Source organism: Phascolarctos cinereus, unplaced genomic scaffold (assembly GCF_003287225.1).
Source record: "Phascolarctos cinereus isolate Bilbo 61053 unplaced genomic scaffold, phaCin_HiC Scaffold_726;HRSCAF=1367, whole genome shotgun sequence".
In the NCBI taxonomy this organism is placed as follows: domain Eukaryota; kingdom Metazoa; phylum Chordata; class Mammalia; order Diprotodontia; family Phascolarctidae; genus Phascolarctos; species Phascolarctos cinereus.
Window position 1 is genome coordinate 243,565,357 of NW_027556098.1, and position 26,255 is coordinate 243,591,611.

Below are 26,255 nucleotides of genomic sequence, written 5' to 3' on the forward strand. Positions count from 1 at the left end.
GACAAACTAGATTATCAGTTATTCCCTAATCATTTACTGATGTCTCCTATCTCCATGCATTCCCGTGACCTGTTCCCCATGTCTGATATGCATTCCCTTCTTTTGAAATCCTTCACTTCTTCAGATTCAGCTTAGGTGGCACTTCTTCCATGAAACATTCCCTTATCCCTCAACACATGGATAGATTGTATGTTCCACCAATATTCACATGCCAACAAATCTCAAAGGACTCCAACACTTTGAGTGGATCCCAATCCTCTTCTAGTGTATTATGGAACAACATGGACAAGAACCACAAAACATGAGAAAATACAGATGGTCTGTGATTTGAATATCATTTCAGGGAGTATTCACATAAATGAGAACACAGATCCAAAAGAAGTCTAAAAGTTCTATCTCTCCTATTAGACTATATGCTCCTTGAAGGCAGGGACTGTATCCTTTTTCATCTTTGGATCCCTACCACTAAGCACAATGGCTTACCAAGTAGGCACATAATAAAATGTTTATTGAATTAAACATATATATATATATATATATATATATATATATATATATATATATATATATATGAATCTCTAAGTAAAATGGCAAATAATGTGACTTGTGGTTATTGATATGGCTAAGGAAATTAGTGGTGGCTCTTTACTTAAATCTTTGTTTCTGGAATGGAAATAATGGGAAGTTTGGATAGAAGTAACCACTCATTCTTAAAATTTATTATAGAGAGCGCAGTGGATAGAGCACCGGCCCTGAAGTCAAGAGGACCTAAGTTCAAATGGCCTCAGACCAAACACTTGACACTTACTAGCTGGGTGAGTCACTTAACCCAAATTGCCAAACAAAAAAAAAGTTATAGAGAGAGGAAAAACCAGATATTGTCTGATAAACAAGCTAGATTTAATAGATCAAATAAAGTAGAACAAACAGTAGGTCAGAGAAAGGACTAGGTGAACCAAAAGTATAGAAGAGAAGTCATCCCAGTAGGGAAGTGAAGATCTCAAGAATAAAATTCTGAAAACCACAAAGAACAGTTGTGATGAAGAGGAAAGGGGGGATTCTCTAAAGAGACCTCTATGGATGCCCCGGGCACTGATCAGACAACTTAAATGTTTAAAAGACATAAAGAAGATGGAAGCAAGGAAGGAACAAAAAATGAACACAAAAGCATAGCAGCCTTGTAAGAATAATGTTAAAAATATTTAACCTCATAATAATCTGGGGCTGGCAAGGAAAGCTATGGATAACAATAAGGGTTTTGCTTTGGTTCTTAGCTATATGTGAACAGAAAGCATGCAAAGAAGGGCTGGGCCAACTGACTGGGGAGATAGGATGGTGATAACCAATGACAGAGAGAAGGGAAAGCCATTAATTCTTGTTCTGTTTTTGCTTTCTTTGCACAGGATGATAATCTTCAAATTGAAAAAAATAAAATAAAACAAAAATGGCCAAGAGGGAATTTATATCCAAGATAAATAGAGAACTATAGAGTAGCCTTGTTGAATCAAGTCACGAGGCTCAGATAAACTTTATCACAGGATACTGAAAGAACTGGCAGATGTGAAGTGATTAATCACCCTTCCACCCAGAAATGGAGTGGGTAAAGAGTAAGCCCAAGGGGACCCCTGAAGGCAAGTGCTTTCCTCCTGCTTTCCCCCCCCCACCTGACCCCAGGGAAGAGTTGGCTCCAAAGCCTTGCCTTTTTAAAGCAAGAGTCTTCTTCCTGTTTCACCTGCCGCCCTCACCACCAGAACCCAGTGGGGAAGAAACATTCCAGGGGTTTGCCCATTATCATCTTCCTGCCTACCCACCTCAACCTTGGCCTACCACAGAGGAGCTGACCTCTTCCTCTTCCATGCATCTCTACAACACCTGGCATGACCCCACCCAATGCAGAAGAGCAGCCAGGTGATCATGGACAATCGCCCCTAGATTTTGCCCTGCAACACCACCCCATGGAAACTTAACAATAGAACTCATCAGGTCATTTCAGGATGAGATGATGGAGTGATCAGAAGCAGAACAGCCAGCTTTCTCACTATTACAGCAAGGATAGATGAGAGAGAGAGAGAGAGAGAGAGAGAGAGAGAGAGAGAGAGAGAGAGAGAGAGAGAGAGAGAGATGTGTGTATATATACATATGTATGTATGTATAGCACCAGTTCAGGACTCCAGCTCAGGATTAAAAAAAAATTTAAATTTAAAAGATAGGTAGAAGATTGTGTGTACTAGGGAAGGGATATGGCCAGAAAATCCTAGTTTGGAAGCACAGCCCACAAAAGTGTTCCAGAGTGAGGAACCAGGGAGTTCCAGGGAGCTGTCAGCTGTGTGCCTGGGGGAAGAAAAATGAGACAAACAATGGACAAACAATGAACCAGGGGCAACTGGAGACTGAAGCTGTATATCTCTGACTTGAGACTGGGATTAGGGACCTACAGGGCCCAGGCCTGGAGAGCAGCAATCAGAGCACACCTTAGATGAGACAGTTTAGGACACTAAAAGTTTACAATTCAATGATCTGAGTCACCTAGAAGTCCTTGAAGAACACAGCCTTCAGCACCTGCAGAAAAGAGCAACAGAATCCCCAGATAATTTAGGTGAAGATCCAAAGATCCATTCTTTCCAGAAATGCAGAGTTCTGACACAAAGTTCTAATGAAGGAAATCAGAAAATGATAAAATAGTAGAAGATATAGACCATAATGAAATATGGACCCAAGTATGCCTAAGACACAATCCAGAAAAAGAGAATAATTCCATAATATCTATAAGCATCATCTTAAATAAGAACACAGCTTTGCCACATGGTCTACTAGATTTCCTGGAGGAAAGAAAGCAAGAGTTTAAAATTTTATTCTGTAAGTGGCATAAGACTCTAGATGAAAGAATTGGAAGGTGAATAAAAAGCCTAGTAGAGGAATTGCAAAACTTTAGCCAAAAAACAAATGTCTTAAAATTAGAATGGACCAAACAGAAATCAATGACTCCATGACACAAGAAACAGTAGAATAAATCATTAAGATGAGGGGCTGGTGACAAGAACTGCTGGGAAAACTGGAAAACAGTATGGCAGAAACTAGGTATAGATCAACATCTCACACCATATACCAAGATAAGGTCAAAATGGGTACATGATTTACACATAAAGGGTGATACCATGAGCAAATTAAGAGAGTATGGAATAGCTTATTTGTCAGATTTATGGATAAGAGAAGAATTTAGTACTAAAGAAAACACAGAGAACATTACAAAATATGAAACATAATTTTGATTATATAAAATCAAAAAGTTTTTGCACAAACAAAACTCATGCAACCAAAATTATAAGCAAAACAGAAAAATGGGGGAAATTTTGCAACAAATATCTCTGACAAAGGCATCATTTTTCAAATACGTAAAGAACTGAGTCAAATTTATAAAAATACGAGTCATTCTCCAATTGATAAATGGTCAAAGGATACAAACAGGCAGTTTTCAGACACACAAATCAAAGCGATCTATAGACATACGACAACAACAACTCTGATGTACCACCTCATACCTATCCGAGTGGCTAATATGACAAAAAAGGAAAATATTGGAGTTGGAGGGGATGTGGGAAAACTGGGACACCAATGTACTGCTGGTGGAGTTGTGAACTGACCTAACCATTCTGGAGAGCATTTTGGAACTATGACCAGACATCCAAAAAAAAGGGGCAAAGGACCTATTCGTACAAAAATATTTATAGCAGTTCTTTTTGTGGTAGCTAAGAACTGGAAATCAAAGAGACGCCCATCAATTAGGGAATGGCTAAACAAGCTGTGGCACGAAATATTATTGTGCTATGAGAAATGACAAGCAGGATGATTTCAGAAAAACTTGGAAAGATTTACATGGACTGATCATAGTGAAGTGAACAGAACCAGGAGAACATTGTACACAGTAACAGCAATACTCTTCAATGAAGAACTGTGAATGACTTAATTATTCTCAGCAATCCAATGATCCAAGACAATCCCAAAGGACTAATGATGAAGCATACTATCCACCTCCAGAGAAAGAACTGATATGGAATGAATACAGACTGAAGCATGCTATTTTTTACTTTCTTTCTTCCTTTTTTTTTTCTTTTATTCGATCTTCTTATACAAAATAACTAATATGGAAATGTTTTACATAATTGCACATGTATAACCTAATATCTGCTTACTGATTCAGGGAAGGGGGAGGGACAGAATTTGGAACTCAAAACTTTAAATACAAATGTTAATTTTTTTTAAAAGATGAGGGACTGGAACAGAATTTATTGTGCTTTCAGGTATGTTCAAAATATCAGGGGCAGCAATAATGATCTCAGACAAGACAACAATAAAAACACAAATTACTAAAGGATGTAAGCAAGGAAAATACATTCTACTTAAAGGCATCATAAATAATGAAATAACATCAGTGCTTAATATAAAGATGCACCATATGGCAGAGCATCTAAATAACTAAACCAAAAGTTAATCAAATTTCAGGGAGAAATAGACAGCAAAACAGTAACAGCTGAGGCAGCTCAGGTGGCCTGGAAAGTACAGTGTTTGGTATATATTTTCATCCATTCAGCTCCAGGTTTCAAGCATCTTTCACTGGGTGAATGGTGATGGGACTCACAGAAACAGTAGATCAAAGTGTTTTCGATGCTACATTTTTGGCCACATTTTTTTCTACTTAGACTCTCGAGAAAAAATTCTCCAATGTTCCTTAGTCTTTATTCTTATTTTTCCTCCTCTTCCAGGTTATTACTGTTTCTGATAATAGAGGCTTAGCAGACAATGCACTAGATCTGGGAAGATGTGAGCATGAATCCCAGGTATGATATGATCTTATTCATGTTTTTGTTATTTTTGGGAACTGAAATTTATCAGGGTAAGGAATTTCTGGTGTGGAAATTGTCTAGCAATTCATCTGTGATGTATAGTCTTCAAGAGTTATCTGGGAGGGAGCACTAAGAGGTTAGGGTACCTGTCCCCAGTACCTCCAGTATAGGTACACACATACCAGCTGTAATTCCCAGTTATAGAGCTAGCACGTGTCAGGAACAGAACTTAAACTCAGGTTTTCCTAACTCCAAGGCAGGCTCTGCTATCTACTACACCATGCTATCTCTTTATTAACTGTGGGGGATAACTATTTGCTGAATGAAAAAAATCATGTTTTCTTCACTTTATTTCCTGTCTTCATTCCTTTTTGTCAGCTTCAGGTTTTTTCCCCCTATTTATGTGTATTTGGACTAATAACCTTTTCGTTTTGCTTTTCTTTCTCTGTACTTCTTCAAAGTTCTGTCATTTCATGGTGAGTGTTACCCTTTTTACTGATGTAGATCTCCACTGGTTTTCTTGGCTGAAAATGTTCATCCCTTATTGCCCAAGATGTCAGTTTTAACTCTACAAATTTAGTAAGATTATTCTCTCTACAAACTTGGTTTTTGATTTCTGAACAGTACCTTAAAACATAGAAGTGATTGGCTTTGTCCAAGGATGGAACGTACCTATCAAGAGCCAGTAAAATATATATTTGCATTAAGTCCTGTAAATCTAACGAATGACTGAATTAAAAAGTGTTTAATTCTATTATCTGAAATACTGTGTCTCAAACATTCCTTCAGCTTTCCTTACTCAATAGCTTCTAATCTTCTGATTTTCCTGAGTCATTCAAAGGCAAGACACAGACTACAGAATTTTAAAGGTTGATTAAAGTACCAGACTATGAAAGCATTCAGGGTACAAAATGTAATCTTTGCTGTTCTCTTCTTTATCCTTCCCCACAACTGCCTGTTTTAAGGCATACTGATAAACACATAACTAACTTTGCATTCCAGATAACACAGGTTTTTAACCTACAAACGACACGCACTTCAACAGGCTAAAGGATCTGTAACACCATAGGTACAGCTTCAGCCTAGGAAAGACATTGTATCATTGCTAGGCAGCTCTTCCATAAGGACAATAGAAGGATAATAAAACCAAAAGAGACAAGAGGGAATGTTTTCTGCCTAACCAAGCATATCTAAACCATATGAACACACTGAAAGCCTAGAGACAATCATCCGTGTTGTTTTAAGAAAGAGTGGCACAGGATAGCCCTTGGTTGAAAGAAAGTAATGTCCAAGACAATAGTGATGAAATAAAGATAGAAAGTCATAAAGGAAAGAAAAAGATATTTTAAACAACTGATTTAGATTCTTTAACCTTCATTCCTTCTCTCTTCCTCCCTTCCCTCATTCCTTCTCTCTTCCTCCCTTCCCTCATTCCCTTCTTTTCTTCTTACTCTTCTTTCTTTCCCTCCTTCCCCCCTTTCCTACCTCCTTTCCTTCCTTCCTTCCTTTTTTCCTTTCTCCCTCCCTTCCTTCTTCCCTTCCTTTAATCATTCCCTTCTTTCCTTCCAACTTTTCCCTTTTTCTTGTCTCCCATCCTTTCCTTTTTTCTTCCTTATCTCCTTCCTTTCTTCTGTCCTTTCCTCCTTCCTTACTCCCTTCTTGCCTTCCTTCCCTTACTTTCCTTCCTTTCTCTCTTCTGTCCTTCCCTCCCTTCCTTTTCTTCATTCTTCTTCTACTTTCTTTCTTTCCTTCTTTTCTTCCCTCCACCAAAGTACTATCCCAGACACTGTAAATAATTACAAAACCATCCACAACTCCTCTTGAATATGGGAACAAACTATGACCAAACCTAGAGGAATTTTTCAACCCTACTGCGCTATTTGGCCCCGAAATGCTTATTTCCATGTCCTTATTGCTAGTCTTCAGCAAGTGAGTGTTAAATACGCTGCCAAATGCACTGGGATAAAGAGACTCAGAAATAATAAGAGCTGAGCTCAAGCCCCAGCTCCAAGCCACGTGAGGACATATAAGTCATTAAACCTTTCCTAAAGGGCAGCTAAGTGGTACAATGGATAGACTCCTCTTTCTGAGTTCAAATCTGTCCTCAACACTTACTAGCTGTGTGATCCTAGGCAAGTCTATTTGCCTCACTTTCCTCATCTGTTAAAAGAAAAATGACAAGGAAATGGCAAACCACTTCACTATCTTTGCCAAGAAAACCCCAAATAAGGTCACAAGGAATTAGACATGACTGATAAACAACTAAACAACAATATTATCTGTAGTGTTTTCCTCATAGGATTGCTGTGAGTTTGAAATAAGATAGATCATGGATGCAAACATTAAAGAAGAAATACCTGTCATTATCTCAATTATCCCACAAGAGGTGAGGTCTGGATGGTTGAGTGTTTTGGGCTCCAGTTTGCACATTATCTAGAAGACTACAATCTTCAATTGTAACATGAAGTATTGACAGTACATTAGACATGAGGAAGACACCTGAGACCCACTAGAATGAGTAACTGAAGAAAGGTACTTTTAAAACTGGCTCCTTAAAAACTGGAAAATTATGTGCTCTGTTAACTCTACTTTGAAATACTTCCTGTGGCCCAACTTATTGCACAATGAACATTACTCTTAAAGCAGGACAAGAATAACACAAGAATTCCTTTTAGATTTGTCTCCCACGAAGAGGCACAGGACTAATATGGGATAGTGCGCCCAGACCTGTTTTGTTGTTGTTCAGTCTGACTTTTCGTGATCCCATTTGAGGTTTCCTTGGCAAAGGTACTGGAGTTGTTCGCCATTTCCTTCTCCAGCTCATTTTACAGATGAGGAAACTGAGGCAGAATTAAGTGACTTGCCCAGGGTCACACAGCTAGTAAGCATCTGAGGCAGGATTTGAACTCAGGTTATCCTGACTCCAGGCCCAGCATCCTAACCATTAGCTTACCTAGCTGCTCAGTCCAGATCTGAATCTTTCTTTAACTGTGCAGCACTGGAAAGCCTGAAGGCAAGAGTGGGGGGAGGGGGAGGCAGGCATAGCTGAGCAGGTAGTTTTGTCAAATATTTCACTGGGGTGGCTGCCTACCTATTTCTCTGCCCAGAGACACAATTCAGTTCATGGTGAACTTAACCACCCTTTTTAGACTTTGGGCAGACAGCCAGGCTTATGTGGTCAGAGAAACCAACATGCACAGCTCCCATTAGATAATACTTAATACTTTATCCATCAGTATCTCATTTGAGCCTTGCAACAACCCAGTAAGGTGGGAAGACCAAGTATTTGTAGCCCCCTTTTGAAGAAGAGAAAACTGAATTTCACCGAAGTTATGTGACTTGTCCCACGTTACCCTGATGGTGAGGAGTAGAAATTCAGGTTTTCTAAGTCTAAATCTAGTGCTTTATCCACTTACCCAGTATCCTGTAGATGCTGTAGAGTAAGGAAGAAGATTTAAGAGTAGGCTGTCCACCCTCCCAGACAAGGAAGATTTATACCTACCATCCACTGCACAAAAATAAAGATTCAGACTGGGTGATTTAGCTATGTTTCTGAGTGGAAGTGATTTGGTTTAAGATTTGGGTATAAAAGATACAGACCTTTTCAATTTACATCCTGATCTTAAACATAAGCATTTCTAGTATGAAAGGTAAACAAATCACACTGCCTGGATCCTACCTTAGAGCTTCGTAAGGACAGATGATGAGAGACAGAGAGACAGAGAATGTATGTGTATGTCTATGTGCATGCACAAATATCTATTTATACACATATTTATATAAAAACATACATATATACCTACACATTAGTATATGTATATACATACACACGCATACGCACTTATATCAAACACACACACACACACACACACACACACACACACACACACACACACCCCACCTGTGCTTGCAAAGCTCAAAGGCAAGATCCAGGCAATAGGATTTAGCTACTTGTCACAGTGGGAATGTTTGGGTTTAATGGGTGTGTGTGTGTGTGTGTGTGTGTGTGTGTGTGTGTATGCATGTGTGTGCGCATGTTTATATGTATGTGCACATGTGCGTATGTGAACATATTGTAAGCAATGTTAATAAAGGTATATGTATATCTTTAATAGTGATATTGCTTAGGTATAAGGTCTAGCTATAAATAGAAAATATCTAAATAAAATATACATATTAATATATGAGAGAGAAAGAAGGAAGGCAGAGCATGTTTATAGATGTATACTTTATATGTGTATATATACACAATTTATGTACATATATGTATATGCATGCTTTATATATACATAAATACATATAGAAATGAGATCATGTATATACATAAAGTGTACACACACACATATGCCCTGCCTCCTTTCTCTCTCCCTTACTCTCTCTCTCTCTCTCAAAGTCTAAACTTAAAACTGAAATAACACTTTTGGGACACCCTGTGTATACACATACACACTATTTCACTACTTCAAAAAACACATTACTACCCCAAAGGTCTGTCATTTCATGGATAACATTATTGCTATTACTGACACAGACCTTGGATTGCTGAAGCTGGAATTTTGTGGGGTGAGACTCATTAATATGGTCCTGGAAGAGTATATTGAAAATGAAAAGGACAGGAAAAAAGGGTCAGGGCAATATAATCATATACTAAAAAGTGATATAAAAAAATCCAGGAACCAAAGCATGATGGAGAATAGTGGGGTGAGAATTAATGGAAAAAGAAATTAACGAGGATGAAAGCTGCAGAGCATCCAGGTAGAAGAGTTGGAAAATGGATGAGCAATACATACAACACAGAGGTACGATACAAGAGTGAATGAGGACCTCAACTAACCAGGCATCTGCCCAAAGACTGCTCAAGGGCTCTCAGTTCAAAAGGCAAAGCTGATAAATTATTGATTTGTATTAATGTTCCAAGGCCGGCCTCTTTTTCTCCTCAGATAAACACTTATTAAATACCTATTATCTACCAGGACTTGTACTAAGAATTGATAAAAAGAAAAGCAAAAAATTCAGTCCTTGCCTTCAAGGAGCTTACAGTCTAATGAGGGAGACAATGTACAAGCAACTAGTACAAACAAGCTAAGCAGACAGGCTCATATTTTGGGGCCCATAAGAAGCCCTAATACCTTGGTTGACACTTCCAGAGCTTGTGCTCCATGGGCATCACTTAAAGAATCCCAAGGTCACTGCCTCACCATAAGTCATTGGATTAGGACTTTAGTAAAAAGACCTAGATACTATGTGAGTGTGTATGTGAATAAAAGTCACTTGTGTCCTGTATGTGAATAGTTTCAGTACAATGGGAGGAAAGCTGGATTGAAATGAATTCATAGAACAATCATTGTCTCTTCTTGGCAAAGAAAAGAGTGCTGAACTTGAAAATTGTAGATAGACACCATAGAACCTATGTCAAATTGCTTGCCTTCTCAATGACGGGGCAGGAGAGGGAGGGAGAGAATTTGAAACTTAAAATTTCAAAAAAGAATGTTAAAATTGCTTTTACATGTAATTGGGAAAATAAAATATTAATTTTTTTTTGAAGTTGTAGACACGTTTAGGCTGCAACTCCAACTATTTACTAGTGTAGACAAAATCTCAGGACTGAAAGGGTCCATACAGGTCATCTAGTCCAACTTGCTCATAAAGATCTCTTCTACCACCATGAGCCAAATTCACCAACTGCAAAACTACCATATTAAAATGTAATTAGAAAATGTTTAACAAAATACATTTCAAAAACCATACAATGTAGATGTTAATTTGTGTTTTTTTAATGTCAACATGCCCAGATCAGCTTCTATTTGAGTTTGACAACACTGCTCTACAATATTCCCCAAAAGGTATAATCCAGTCTTTCTTTGCTTGATAACCTTTTATGAGCACAAAACTTGCCTTTGTGACGTAGTGGATAAGGCCCTGGAGCAAAAGACATCCTGTCCAATCCTAGTTTTGTAACATTGGTAAGTCATTTGACCTTTCAGAATCTCAGTTTCCTCAACAGTAATAATAATAATAATAATAATACCTATGATATTTTTCTCAGAAGTGTTATGAAGCTCAAATGAGATCATGTACATAAAGTTATTTATAAACCTTTAAGCACTATATAAATGTGACCTTCCCAAGACAATCTATTTCACCTTTGGACAGACAGATCTAATTGTTCCTAAATTTGTCCTGATATCAAGCCCTTACTTCTTCTCTGCAATTTCCATCCATTCTTCCTGATTCTATCTTCTGGGGCCTTTCAAATAATTGAAGTTTGTTTGAGTTCTCAAAAATGAGAAAAAGTAATGCTTAAAATTTCTATTTTTCAGAGTTGTTTTAAGGAAAGTGTCTCTTAAGCTGTTAAATGCTATATAAATATAAATGTGAGTTTTTATGCCCTCCTGGATCTTTTTCTTTAGAGTAGCCCTTTCTTGGATATCATCTTTCCCTAATTACTTGTTGCTTTTCCTGTGCTTAATATTCCCAGCTCTTCTCTACCCTAAAAAAATACCCTATAGCTCCCCAAATGTCCTTTGTTCTTCCTTTTCACCTCCCCCCAATTTCTAGGCTTTCACAATTACTCTCCTTAAACCTCTGTAATCTTGTTTCCATTCCCATCACCCTAAGCAACTGCTTTCTCAACATCTCCCCACCTCCATCACCAAAATAATTTTTTCCCTTCCCCTTGACCTTTCTGCAAAATTTGAATTAACCACTCTTATTTCACTTACCACATTCTACCTTGTATTACTTATTTCGGTTCACCTCTTATTCACCCTGCTAGATTTTAGGCTCCTTAAAGGTAGTCTCTGTTTTATACATCTTTGTAAAATATTGTGAGTTCCCATTGCAAGTTCATTTACTTTAAGAGAATTGAGTTAGCAGAGAACTTGGAATTGGCTACAGGACAGTACTTTGAGGAATTTTTTGGATAATGCTCAAGTTTCAGGAGTGCTCTAAGAAGGGTGGACTGACCCTCCAGGTACCTCTTCTGATGGCAATAGTTACAGTCTCCAACATAAAAAACAATTACTTCAAATAAGTTTTTACTGATTCTCTCCAGGCCTCCTAAGCGCAACCAGCTTTCTTGGAATACAATCTCTATGGTTCTGGAGGGCAGCTAGGTAGTTCAGTGGATAGAGTGTTTGACCTAGCCTCAGGAAGACTTGAGTTCAAATCCACTCTCAGACACTTACTAGATGGGTGACTCTGGGAAAGTCACTTAATCCTGTTTGTCTCAGTTTTCTGCTCCGTAAAATGAGCTGGATAAGAAAATGGCAAACCATTCCAGTATCTTTGCCAAGAAAACCCCAATTAGGGTTTTGTGGGACATGACTAAACAACAAAAAGGTCTGGAAGCAAGAATCAAATCAACTCACTAATGGAAAGAGTGTTGTCAATTTACTTCCCATTGGTCCTAATATCACCCTGGAACTTTTCTGGATCACAGAGCCCCTACCTGGCCACCATCCCCCTATGTATGGGGTAGGGGTGTGCTGGAAAAAGTTTAACAGCTGACTCTTCAAGAGAGGAAAAAAACATACTTTAAATTTAATTTGCATTATTAATGTTTTCTCCATTACTTTTAAGTATAAACAATTTATAAAGAAAACTTTAGTTGCTTTTCCAGAGGTAGTGAGAGCAGCCTCCAGCACACCCTCGGTAAATGAGCTTCTTTCCCATTAGAATGTAAGAACCCTGAGGGCAGGAACCTGTTTTTTTTTTTAATTTTCTATTTGCTTAGCACAGTTTAGCATTTAAATTAATTAAATGCTCATTCAATCAATTAACAATTAAAACTCTGAGCTTACACTCCCTCAGCCGGCAATTTAACTCGCAACCGCTAAGAGCCATCACTTTTTCTTAGCTTCTTAAACGTTCTAAGTCCTGCAGCATTGCTCCAAGAGCAGCCGTCCAAAGGAAGTAGAGAAGAGAGAAAGAGGCGGGGCAGGCGTGGAGAAAAAGGAGCCGCTTGTGATCGTCTGCGCATGCGTCGCCTTTCCTCCGCCCGATAGAGCGTTGGCGTTCCTTCCGCTCGATGTTCTCTGGCAGCGATTTCTCCCACCTCCCCCTGCGACGGTGACGATGCTGACGCCATTTTGGCGGTGACCAGAAAGTGGGGCTCCTGAGCACAGGTAAACACCAGCGGCCTCCATTAGTTCCTCTGTCTCCCCGTACCTCTCTGGTCGTGGTTTTCGCCTCGTTCTCTCTCGTCCTTCCGGGTTGCTTTCTTCTGGAAGCCTCTCTCCAAGCCCTGTCACAGTCTTGTCGCTCGGACCCTGTCCCAGCCCTGTCAGTCGGGTCCGGGGCTGTGTCGCTTCTCTCAGCGCTCCGTCCCCTCCACCCCCCGGTCCCTTCGCCGCCTCGCGGAGGCCCCCCAAACCTCAGGGAGTCTGTGTGCTCAGGGCCCTGGCGCCCCCACCCCCGGGCTGGGAGTTGGGGGGACAGGGTGGGGTGACGCCTTTGGGGGCGGAGGCTGCCGGGGCTCGGGGTCCCAGCCTTGGGCCAAAGAAAAGTGCTCGTCGCGGGGCTTGTGGAGCTCAGTCACTCACTGCCTGTCACCAACTCGTTCTTACTGTTTTTGTCTTTTTTCCTCCAGGAAGAACTTGCCATTTAGGAAAGGGGAAAAAAAGCAATAAAAGAAAAGATTGTTTTTATTATTTTCCTCACCAGAAATGGCCAATGTGAGTAAATTAAGTCGAGTTCTTAAACAGCTGGTGGTAACTGCAGCAGAAACTTCCCGTGTTTTGATGAGGGGAGGATTGGGAGAAGGGCAGATTGTTTTTATCTTGACTTGGGAGATGAAGAATTCAGTCATTAAACACGCATTTAGCGCCTGCTGTTTGCCCAGGCACTGTGCCGAGCGCTGTAAGGATGCAGAAAGAAGCAAAAGACAGTCCCTTCCATCACAGTCTAAACTGTGGTGCGGATACTATGAAAGCATAACACGACATGCGTATGTAAGGACTTAACCTGTGTGTAGCTAGTTTTGTATGTATGTGTTTGTATGTTGTCTCTCCCATTAGATTGTAGACTTCTAGATGTTGGGGACTGTTTTGCCTCTTTTGTATCCCCAGCGCTTAGTACAGTGTTTTAGCATATAGTAGACTCTTAATGAATGTTGATGGATTGATTTGTTGGAGTGTTTTTGATATGGTGGTTTTTGACCCAGATTTTCCATTGAGTTATAAAAAATGGAGTGTTTGATTCCCCACTTAAAGAATTCTATAGCTTTGGGGTTTATAAATGCAATTCCCTCTCATTCACAGTGCCAGGCACATAGTAAATTATTAACAAATGTTGATTGATTGGTTAGCATGTTTTTAATATGATGGTTTTTGACCCTGTTTTTCAGTTGAGTCATTAGAAGTGTTCTTGGTTCTCCATTGTAATAAATCTGTAACTCTTAGATTTATAAACACATTGCTTTCTCATTCGCAGAGCCCAGCACATAGTAGCTGCTTAATAAATGTTTATTGAGTTGAATTCAAAACAGGAACGGGTTCACTAAAAGTTTCTTTTCAAATAATTTTTGCTATGTCTAACTTTTATGAATAGGTAAAGCATTTATTAAGTAAGCCTTCACTATGGACCAAGAGAGCAAAGGTATTCCTTTTTCTACATGGCTAGTATGGATGTTTTATTTATATGAGCTGGGTATCATATTACTTGCCTTATATAAGGAGGGAATGGAGGAAGGGAGATAATTTGGGCACTCAGTATTAAAAATGAATGTAAAAAATTTTTAATGTAATAAAAAATGCACAAGAAAAATAAATAATACTCGCAGATATTATCAAAGCCTTTAAACATCATTTTCATTAAGTAAACCTTTGTCTCCACTTGGAGCAAGGGTTTTTAGTTCTTTTTTTGTGTCATGGAGTCCTTTGGTAGTCTGGTGAAATCTATAGACCCTTCTCAATGTTTTTAAAGGTATAAAATAAAATACAGAGGAAAACAAATATATTCAAATAAGGTTATTAAAAAAATTTTTCATGCTCCTCTGTTATCTATCCACAAACCCCGGATTAAGAACCTCTGATTTAGAGCATGATAAATTGAAGGCTAGGAATAAAGTTCCAGTTCCATGAAAGTATAATAGATTCATAAGAACAGTAAACAGTAACTGGCTTTTAGTCGTGACTGCTAATGACAGACCTGTAAAATAAAGGAAAATCCTTACATAATAGTAAAAATGTTGTAAACATAAAAAAGTTAGTCCCTGTAGTTTTAGAAGAAAATTCTTCATACCTTTGAATAACATTATTTGTAGGTTCAGAGTCCCCTGGCAAAGTGTACGCTCTTGCCTCAGGTGACTTCTGAAGAGTATGAATTCACCTAATTGGAAAGAGCCTATGTTTTTACAAGGAAAAATTTGTAAGAAATATTGCTTTGATATGCAGAGTATAGTATTTAATGTTTATCAGGTGACCTTTAGGAACTTAAATCAATTCTTGTACATATAGTCCATGTACAGTAAGTACTTTGCATATATGCATATCTTGCAGTATAAAAATATAAATGTTCTCTTGATTTTGGAGGAATGTTTCCTTTTACAAAAGGGGTCTTAAAATATCATCTGAAGAACCTGACATGTGATCAGAAGAACAAGTTTGTTCATAATTATGTAGGTGATTGTAAATTGAAACTGCTTAATCTGATTTAGACTTATGATTATTAGCAGTAGCTTTAAATTTTCATTTATTTGTTTTTGCATTCTTTTCTTTTTAAATTTTGAGTCCCAAAATCTCTCCATCCCATTTCCCTCCCTCACCCACTGGGAAGGCAAGCAATATGATAGCAATTATACATGTGAAATAATCCATAGCATATTTCCATATTAGCCATATTCCTCCCAGAAAGCAAGAGAAAGAAAGTGAAAAAAAATTATACTTCATTTTGCACTCATAGCTCATTAGTTGCCTCTCTGAAGGTGAATAACATTTTTTCATCATGAGTCTTTGGGAATGTCTTGGATCATTGTTTGATCAGTCTTTCACAGTTGATCATCATTATGTCGTTGCTGTCACTGTGCACAATGATCTCCCAGTTCTTCTCCCTTCTCTTTGCCTCAATTCATATAGGTCTTGCCATGTTTTTTCTGAAACCAACCCCCTTATAATCTTATTGCACAATAGTACTCAATCACAATCATATATATCCTCAACTTAGCCATTCTCCAGCTGATGAGCAGACCCTCAATTTCCAATTCTTTGCCACCACAAAAAGAGCCACTGTAAATAACAGTTTTATGCCCTTTGGGCATGGTTCCAAATTGTCTGCAGAATTATTGGACCAGTTCACTACTCCACCAAACAGATGTTAATGTACCTGTTTTTCCCTGCTGCTCTCTAGGTTTTGTCATTTCTGATAGATGTGAACTGGTATCTCAGAGTTGGTTTAATTTGTGTTTCTCTAACCCGTAGTGATATAGAGCATTTTTTCATGTGAGTATATATAGCTTTGATTTCTTCATCTGAAAACTAACTTCATATCCTTTGACCATTTATCCATTGGAGAATGGCTCTTATTTTAATGAAATTGATTCAGTTGTAGGTTCTGTGCATATTTGAGAAATCAGGCCTTTATCAGAAAAACTTGCTGTAAATTTTTAGATAGTACTTCATTGTCTATGGTACATTTTAGCAAACTGTAGTTTCCTTGATTATCTCTTTTAATTCCTATTAACTAATACATTTTTCTTTTGTTTGAGATCATGATTGCTACCCCTGCCTTTTTTACTTCAGCTGAAGCATAATAGATTCTGTCCAGCTCTTTTTTAAACTCTGGGTTTTTCTTTCTTTCACGTATGTCTCTTGTATACAACTGTTGTTGGATTCTGGTTTCTAATCCATTCTATCTAATTCCATTTTATGGGTGAGCTCTTCGCATTATCATTCACAGTTATGATTATTAGCTGTGTATTTCCCTCTATCCCATTTTCTTTTCTCTCTTTTTATGCTGTCCTTCCTCAAAAGTCTGTTTTGCTTCTACCCACTGCTTCCCTTAATCTGCCCTCCCTTTTGTCATTTCTCTCCCCCATCCCTCTTTTATCTCCTTCCTATTTCCATATTGGGTGAGTTAGATTTCTATACAAAACTGAGAGTGTGTGTATGTGTGTATATATATATGTGTGTGTGTGTGTGTGTATATATATATATATATATATATATATGTATATTTTGTGTGTGTGTGTGTGTGTGTGTGTGTGTGTGTATTCTTCCTTCTTTTGAACCAAATCTGATGAGAGGGAGTTCAAGTATTGCCTGCCACCGCCTCTCCTCATTTTCCCCTCCACTGTAAAATCTCTTTCTTGCCTGCCTGTTTTATGTGAGAAAATTTTCCCTATTCTACCTCTCCCTTCTCCCACCGCATCCCTCTTTCTTACACTTCAATTTTTTTTGGAGATCACTACAGCGTAATCTATTCTGTCTATGCCCTCTGTCCATGTAAACTCCTTTTGACTTTGGCAGTTGCTTTTAATTATTGTATCCACATACATTAGGTCATAGGATATAACAAGTATGTCCTGAAAAACCTCCCCTCCCTTTTCATTTACTCAGTAATTCTTCAGGTATTAAAGGTATATAGTTAAAATAAGCTGCTGTCATCAGAAGCTCTTCCCACTGTTTATCTAAAATTATGCAAATTAAAAACTTATTCCAGTGTTGAAAGGGAAATTGACAATTAATTTATTAGTATACAGTAATTAATTCACTTTTTTGTTGTTGAAACATATGTTGGGCTACCAAAAACATGATATATTAGGTGAAGTGCTGAGAACATAGAATAAATGAGGACAGTAAGCAATAGCTGCTGTTTTGCTTCCTTTTCTTCCCTTTTTATCACTGACTTACTCAACATTATTTAGGAGGTAGGACTGTGTTACTGAATTTTTGATAAACATCCCAGAACTCACATTCCCAGGGAAGAGTGTCCAGTTCATAGCAATTATATAATATTCTGATAATTCTGCTGTTATGTAAACCATTTTTCGAATTCAGTTCAGTGGCGTCAGCGATTTTTGAAAATGTCAACGTCAGTAGGAAAAAAAGTGAATATACTCAAACCAGTAAATTTTAAAGCAATGTGAATAAAAAGGTACATTGCTTTTGTGCCTCATAAACTGGCTTTGAAAGTAATTTCAAAAGAGTTGTTGAAAATATTTATGATCATCAGTGGAGTAAAGGTATATAAAACTGTGGAGTTTTTTTGTTTATTTGGATGTCTAAGTTGCTACCAGTTATTGAGTGCCTATTCTCGTGATCTGTGGTCCTTGTCCTCAAGAAACCGAGTCTAGTTGTGTTACAGCTATTTGTGTATACTCTTCCTCCTAGATCTTAATAAGCTTTACTTACTGTGTTTTATATTCCCAAATGAATATAACATACCTAGTACCTTGCTCCTCGTTGTCCAATGACTATTTGAATCAGTGCATGAATAGTTAAATAAGGCATATACTTAAGAAAAATGATTCAAGAAATATTACAAAGCTATAAATAATTAAGTGGCAATGATAATAAATGCTAAATGATTTTGGGGTAGAGCAGGAACATCGCTAGGGATCGGCAGTACTGAGGAATGTTTCCTGAACGAAGCGGAGCTTGTGCTTTTGAAAGAACTTAGTATATTTACTGTGTACACACGTTTGTATTCCATTAATTTAGCTACTCAGGAAACTGGTCAGACTTACAGTAAATGGGGACAGGACCAGTTCAGTTTTTTTCTGGCCAAATAACATTTTTGAAGGTGAACTAGTTTTTGCAACTGCCATAAAACCTCATTGATTTAGATCTTGATTCAAATGTCATAATTTACACATTAAACATTTCAGCACACTGTAAGTTCCTTTTGTGTTCAGGTCTTGGGGTAGACTCTGGATAAACATATTTTTTAAATGACAGTGGGAGTACAAAGTTCAGTATTTTAAAGTTAAGTAAAAGTTCAGTGTGAAAAGCAGTATAACTTCAGATTTTTAACCTTTTTATATTTATGGTTATTGTAGATCTGTTTTGAATTTTGTTCTTCATTAATTTGCTTCATTATAATTTTTATCTTGATTTATACTGTATACAGCTCTTAAAAGTTAATAAGTAAACCTTTTTAAAATTGATTCTTTCACATTTAAGATGACTGTTTCTGCTCCTTTAATTTCAAATAAGCCAATCTCTTCTTTATTTCAGAACTGTCCTATTGTATTAATCTGTATGCCTCACCTTTAGTCACCAGAATTTTCTACATTATGCAGTATTTTTAACAACTTTGGGCTGAAACCAATTAGGTTAATATTAGAGCTTGTGGTATGTTGAGCAAGTTTGGGCTGAGACCAATTAGGTTAGTATTACAGCTTGCCCATGAGACCAAGCTGAGAGGTTCAGCCATTTTACCTACCAACCCTGTGAAGACACCAAAGATTGCATTCCATTTCTAACATTTCCTAGTATTCTCAAAGTGTGTTTTTGTTTACAAAAGGGCAAAGTGAGACATTGTGAGTAGGATCCTACCAGTTCTTTGACATGGAGAAGTTTAGTTTGTCACATGCCTGGTTGATGCAATCATCATCTTACATAAAAAATAGCATATTAGTACTTTCTAGTGATAACTTTTTAATATATTTATTTGTTATAAATCATTTTTAACACTGAAGTGTCTATTACATGAATGACACTGTTTTGGCTTCTGGTTTGTACTGTGGCAAGTTTATATATCCTGAAGGGCCTACTTATATTTCAATAAATATAATATGCTTATCGTTTATGTTTTGTTGAATTATACAAATAGGAATCTTAATGATAAGTTTTGGAAAAAATTACACTCCAGTATAAGTGTTTACCAAGGAGATATGTGCAAGTATAGAAATAGAGCATTTCTTTTCCAATCATTTTCTTTTTTTCTTTTTCTTTTTTTTTTTTTTTAAATTTTAGGTGCTGTGTAACAGAGCCAGGCTGGTTACATACCTCCCAGGATTTTACTCTTTAGTCAGAAGAGTTGTAAATCCCAGAGCTTTTTCTACTGCTGGATCTTCAGGTTCAGATGAGTCTCACGTAGCTACTGCGCCACCAGATATATGTAAGTAAAAGATATTTTTATATAATTTGAATTATTTTTATACTTGCAGCAGATTATTTGAATATACTCTCCTTCTCTCCAAAAGTGGAAATATATCATGCAAGCATTATGAATTGCCCCACAATCCCTTTTAGGGATTCCTCCATTCCTATATTGCTGCCTATATGTACTGTTGTCTCAGTTTCCTCCACTGTAAAATGGGGATAATAATAGCACCTAATTCACAGGATTGTTGTGAGGATCAAATGAGATACTTGGGGGGGTTTTTGTTTCTGGGGGGGTTTTTTTTGGTGAGGCAGTTGGGGTCAAGTGACTTGCCCAGAGTCACACAGCTAGCGATGATTATATGTCTGAGGCAGATTTGAACTCAGGTCTTCCCGAATCCAGAGCCGGTGCTCTATCCACCACACCACCTAGCTGCCCCGAGATACTTGTTTTTAAAAAGCCTGGGATGATAGTGCCTAGTACATGGTAAGTGCTGAATGCTTATTCTCTTCTCTTCTTCTCTTTCCCCAAATGCCATTGTGATCTGAAGTTTTAAAAAATAATTCATCTTACCTCTTAAGAAAATCTCTCCTTTCTAGTTTTTTTCCCTACCTTTTAAAAAAATTATTAAATAATACTGGTATAATGCATAAAGTATTTTGCCTAATAAAAATTTATTGAAGAAAAATCAATCATATAAGAAAGAAACAGCAATAGTAGTATCCAGTACTACTCCCTGGAACATTATAGGTCCTGTATAAAAGCTTATTCCATTTCCTTTTCTTCCCTATCTTCAAATATTCACGTATTAACTTATCCAGACAAAATGTGACTGTGATATTGCTACCTCCTCAAATTTCTATAATTTTATACCTTCATTGTCAGTGTATAATCTGTGTCTGCTGCCTCCGTTTTCTCACTGCTTATCTTTCCTTAAGGCCCTTTAATATGGTTTTCATCTACTAACACTAGTTTCTTCAGTCATCACCTTCATCCTATATATCAAAATGTAAATGCATTTGTTCTTGAAACTTACTTTTTCTTTTATCTTCTGTTTCACTATGCTATTCTGATTTTCTTGCTGCTTTCCTATTTCCTTTTTACATCCCTTAACTTATTAAATAAGTGTTTCCAAGGCTCAACCCTTGGCCCTCCGTTCATTCCTAAGCCTGTGCTTTAGTTGTCAATCCAGATAATTCTCTATTCTTTCTCTTCAACCTCAGCCCTTCTTTCCAGCTTCATTTATCCGTTTTCTAATAACTAGAGTACCACCTTAAAATCCTACTGTCACCTTAACTTCAACTGAACTCATTTGCATTTTTACTTATCAAGAACAAAGATCAAGAAAACTATTAAAAATTCATTTTTAATAAAGACATCAGATATTTGGGAATTGACCTACCTGAACATGTACAGTATCAGCTTATAGATAGCTGTAAAACTATGATGATGACTGAAATTGAAGGGGAAATTCAGTGTTTATGAATGGGCCAGATTAATAAAGTAAAAATGGTAATACTCTACAAATGTATATCTGGTTTATGCAATTATAATGAAAATACCAGGAGATTCATTTATAGAACTAAATACAATCTTAGTGAAATTTATATGGAAAAAATGAAGTGCACAAGAATATCAGAGATAAGATGAAAAAAGTTGATAAAGTTTTTAAGCTGATAAAGCCTACACTTCAGGATTCAGAATATGTTATAAATTGGTTAGCAGTGTTTTTGGGTACAGGGTACTTTGGGGTACAAAGAATAACAATTGATGCTATTTTCATTTTATTTAGGTATAACAAAGAATCTCTTAGGTATTTTGATTGGAATTACATAAATTATTGGGGGAGAGTTCATTTTAACTTTATTAATCTGTTCCAATAATATTACATAATTTAGGACTTCTTTTGAAAAAAACCATTCCCAAAAGACCATTATATGATAAATATATATAAAGTAAAAACCTGGAGGAAAGGATTCAATATCTAATATTCTTGGGAAAATTGGCAACATGCCAGCAAAATTTAGACCTACAAATATATAATGCTGTATACTTCTCTGAATTTCAACAGGTGGATAAGCTTAATTTTATTTTTCTAAAACTATGTAAGGATGGAAAAAAAGGGAAAAATGCATTTGTCTCAGTTTATGGAAGATAACTTTTTTCTGTTCAACAAATAGAAATTGTTAGGGACAAAAGATATGCTTGACTACATTCAAATCAGAAACAATACAGAAAAAAATAAGATTGGAAAAATATTTATGGCAGATATAATTGATTTAAAAACTTGACATCAAAATCATAAGGAGCTGTTAAAAAAAAAACCTTACACAGTTAATGTCCAGTGTCCAATAGGTAAGATGGTCAAAAGAGGCAATTTTCAAAAGAAAAAGCCTAGGTTGTTGAGAATTTTGAATTATGAAAGCTTGAAAATATGAAAAAACTTGAAATATGCTCAACTGTACTAGTTATCAAAGAGATGTGAATTAAAATGACTCTGAGGTGCCACATCACACCCATCAGCTTGGCATTATATAATTAAAAGCAAAAAACTCAGTAGTGGTGAGATTATGGGAAACCTGTAAATTAATTTCTGGTGAAATTAGAGGTACCAAATTTTTTGGAGAATAATCTAGCAGTACCCAGTAAAATCACAAAAAATTGTAGTACCATTTGCCCCAATAATGCCAATTGTTCGTGATATACACTATATTTTTAAGTGTCATAAATTAAACTTAATAAAATTTTTTCATAGCAGAATTAGTTGTAATTACAAAAAACTACAAATACTTAAATGTCTAATAGAAATAAGTAAGGATTGAAGAATTTTGTACATTAATGCAATGGAATCATCTAGTTCAATTAAGGCCAACATAATAGGAACGTCTAGGAACTTTTATGAAATGATGCCAATTTTTTTAAAAGCAGAAGGAATGATTTTTTTTTTGCTTTTCAGTGAGGCAGTTGGGGTTAAGTGACTTGCCCAGGGTCACACAGCTAGTAACTGTTATGTGTCTGAGGCTGGATTTGAACTCAGGTCCTCCTGATTCCAAGGCCAGTGTTCTATCCACTGCGCCACCTAGCTGCCCCCTTGGAATGAATTTTTAAAAAAACATTTTTAGGTGCTTATTATGTGCTAGGCATTGTACTAAATGCTGAGGATACAAAGATTTTAAAAGAGACAGTTCTTTCCTAATTACATTCCAACAGGGAAAATAACACATACAGGAATAGGTAACCAGGGAGGAGAGTTTTGTGCTGGGGACAGGTCAGGGAGGAATTGACAGGCTCATTCAGTAGGATTGGCTAGCCAAAAATGAATGAATTAACTTTTCCAAGGAGTAGGTCATGGATTCAGGAAATCTCCAGTGTGGAGATCCCAGTCTGAAGCTTAGTGGATACTACAGGTCCAGATGAGGAAGAGCAGCTCAGTGGCTGTTGATGGATGGTGAAATTGGATGGCTAGGTGGAATGTAAAGCTGCAGTCCAGTCTGATGACCAGCATTAGTCTTGTATACTGATTAATCTTTGAGGTTATGGTTTTATATGCCAGTCCCGTCCTCTTCCATCCTTATTTCTGTTCACTGGTATGTTTCATTCCAGCTCTTCTTTGGAGGCATTTGCTCAGCAGTAGCAAAAAACTGGCTTCCTGGACCACTGTCAATTTCCATCTCCGTCCCTGTTCTTGGCCAAACAGAATGGAATAGAATGGCTAGCCCCCAGTTTCTCCTGCCAGAAATTTCCCTACAGTACCAAGCTTCTAGGGCATCTTGCCACTTCTTCCTCCTTCTGGTCATCCTTCTTGCATCCATCTTCCTACTCCACAGCAAAGAGAATTCATGCTTAACTAGGGCCATATAAAAGTGGAAGTGAGGAGTTGGGTGTGAGGCCACAGGCTTATAATTCCTCATACTAGGGAGACTGAGGCACTTGAGCTCTGGAGTTCTAAGCTGCAGAAGGGCTATACTGATCAGATTTCTACACTGTCTCACACTAACGTGATGAGTTTTGGGGAGAAGGGCCAGGTGGGTGCTAAGGTGCTCCAAGATGCCAAAGGAGGGGAGCACTAGCCCAGGTCAGAAAAAAGCAGGTCAAAACTCCTGGGCTGATCAGCAAGATGGAGATGCATAGTCCTTTTTTTTTGTTTGTTTAAAGAAAAGAAAGTAAATGCCGAAACAATTCTGATACGGTGAAATTAATTTAAGTCTAAATATTGATGAAGTAAGTGAGATATTTTTGAAATATTGGACAAAACTTAGTGGACATTGCACTACTACCTTAATCATAACGATTTTCCATCCCAAACCTAAACAGATTAGTTAGGATGAAAATTGCTCCGGAGTCCTATTTATCTCAGTGGCAAATAGTCTGAAGACAGCCAAATGTGGCTAGGAAATAGACATGCAGCATTAATGTTGCTTGTGTCTGTCATGTGATTAATAACTGATCTTTCTATTTGGTGAGACCACTCGCTTTTTTATTCTTAAGTTCTATAATAATTATGCTTACCAATTCTTTAGTGTTCTTTTTTTCCCAAGATGTATTTATAACCCAAATTTTAAAAAAATTAAATGTGAAAAAGCAAAGGGAAAAAATGGAAATCTGCTTCGTAGAGAATTAAACCAAAGAATCATACCCTATATTTGTAATATATGGATTTCTCCTTAAGTTTCCCCCCATCCCCACCCCCAAAAAAACAACCTCATGATTTTCACCCCAGAGGTGGTTTCTGACTTATGTTAGTGGTATCGTTATTTTCCACTCATCTTGGTTGGAAATCTTGGAGTCTGTGTTGAGCCAGATCCTGGAGGTAGAAAATACAAGAGAGATGGACTTGTAGTAGAGAGGCGAGTCTCTAAAAGTAACTACAACCAAAAAATATGACAGTTCAAATACATGTCTGTTTTCAGCCAGAAAAAAAAAACTGGAACACCCAAACTGAAATTTTTAGCACGTGTTTTTAAAATAAATCTTGAATTTTATTTAACAAATGGCATTGATATAGATGATGTATGTTCTCATTAAAATCCACATTGCTAAGACCTTAATCTCTTTCTTCCCTCCCCTCAGAACTTTCTTAAAAGAATTTCTTGCTTTACAAAAATCATAGGCCCAAAACCTATAACTTCTGTGCCAAAATTGAAGAAAAAAAATAATTATCTCCATTTCTTTTTAGGTTCAAGAACTGTGTGGCCAGATGAAACTATGGGACCTTTTGGGCCCCAGGATCAAAGATTTCAGCTCCCTGGGAATATAGGTTTTGACTGTCACCTCAGTGGAACGCCTTTGCAGAAGAAAAGTCCAGTTCATAGAACTTTGCCTGATGTCCTAGCAGAGCCTTTATCAAGTGAAAGGCATGAATTTGTGATGGCACAGTATGTAAGTGAATTTGAGGTAAGACTGGTGTCTAGTAAAAAAGTGTAAAAATCTTATGATATTATTTCAACCATTACAAATTGGCAATTCAACTGTAACTTATCCTAGGGAGTTGCCTGAGGCACTCAGGTTAATTGACTTGCTTGTGGTCACAAAGCTAGCATGTGTTAGACAAATCCAGAAAGCCCAGTCTTCCTGACTGCAAGACCAGCCCTTTAGCTAGCTGTTCTGTCATGCTGCCTCTCAAGATTGGATATTCCCTAGAAATTGTTAGATATTGTTAACAAGGAGGAGGTGTTCTGTGCTAAAAACAGTTATCTTTGTCTGAGCTTAGTTTGTTCAAACTATAGGTTCTGCTACTGCCTTCCCTTTCAAAACTACCTCATTTATTTTTTATATATTTTATATGTGTGTGAATTGGCTTACCCATAAGAATGCCAACTAAATGAGGGGAGAGGCTATTTGACTTTTTAGCTTTGTATCCTAACATGTAAAACAGTGCCTGGCATATAGTAGAATTTAATACCTACTTGCTGATTGCTAATTGATTAAACTGCATGATTGCACTATAGCTGGCAGAGATATCTACTGCAAAAGCATTCCTGGCCCAAAAGTGATATTTAAAATTGGACTTTTAGTTAGAGTTTGTATAAAAATGTATTTCTCAGTTTTTTTCAGGAACACTAGTTAAGGTAGAGTGTTTAAATATCTTAGCATGCTTGTTACTGTTCACATACCTCCAGTTCCAGGTTGACTTTGTCATTATAGGATATAGGAGCAACAACTTGTAATTAATTCAGGTTGCAAAACAATTTCTCTGGGCACAGTGTGTGTGTGTGTGTGTCTGTGTGCACTGTGTGTGTGTGTGTGTGTGTCTGTGTGTGTGTGTGTGTGTAAGCATATTCATATTCCATGTAATACCTGTGAAACCTGTTTATCATCAAATACAACTGAAAAAGAAGATGGACCAGGCAAGTAGCAAAAATATTATAT

The 26,255-nt window shown here is 37.2% G+C and overlaps 1 protein-coding gene across 2 annotated transcripts in view; it reads left to right on the forward strand.

The window, feature by feature from the left end:
* Positions 1-12,859: 12,859 nt before the first annotated feature.
* Positions 12,860-26,255, forward strand: part of MMADHC (metabolism of cobalamin associated D) — a 47,410-nt gene continuing 34,014 nt past the window's right edge. For both annotated transcript variants that reach the window (XM_078147049.1, XM_020970341.2), the window contains exons 1-4: positions 12,860-12,967; positions 13,432-13,516; positions 19,757-19,901; positions 25,063-25,280. In XM_078147049.1, coding sequence (XP_078003175.1) covers positions 13,508-13,516; positions 19,757-19,901; positions 25,063-25,280 — 372 coding nt within the window. In that variant the 5' untranslated portion in view covers positions 12,860-12,967; positions 13,432-13,507. The remainder of the gene's footprint in view (positions 12,968-13,431; positions 13,517-19,756; positions 19,902-25,062; positions 25,281-26,255) is intronic.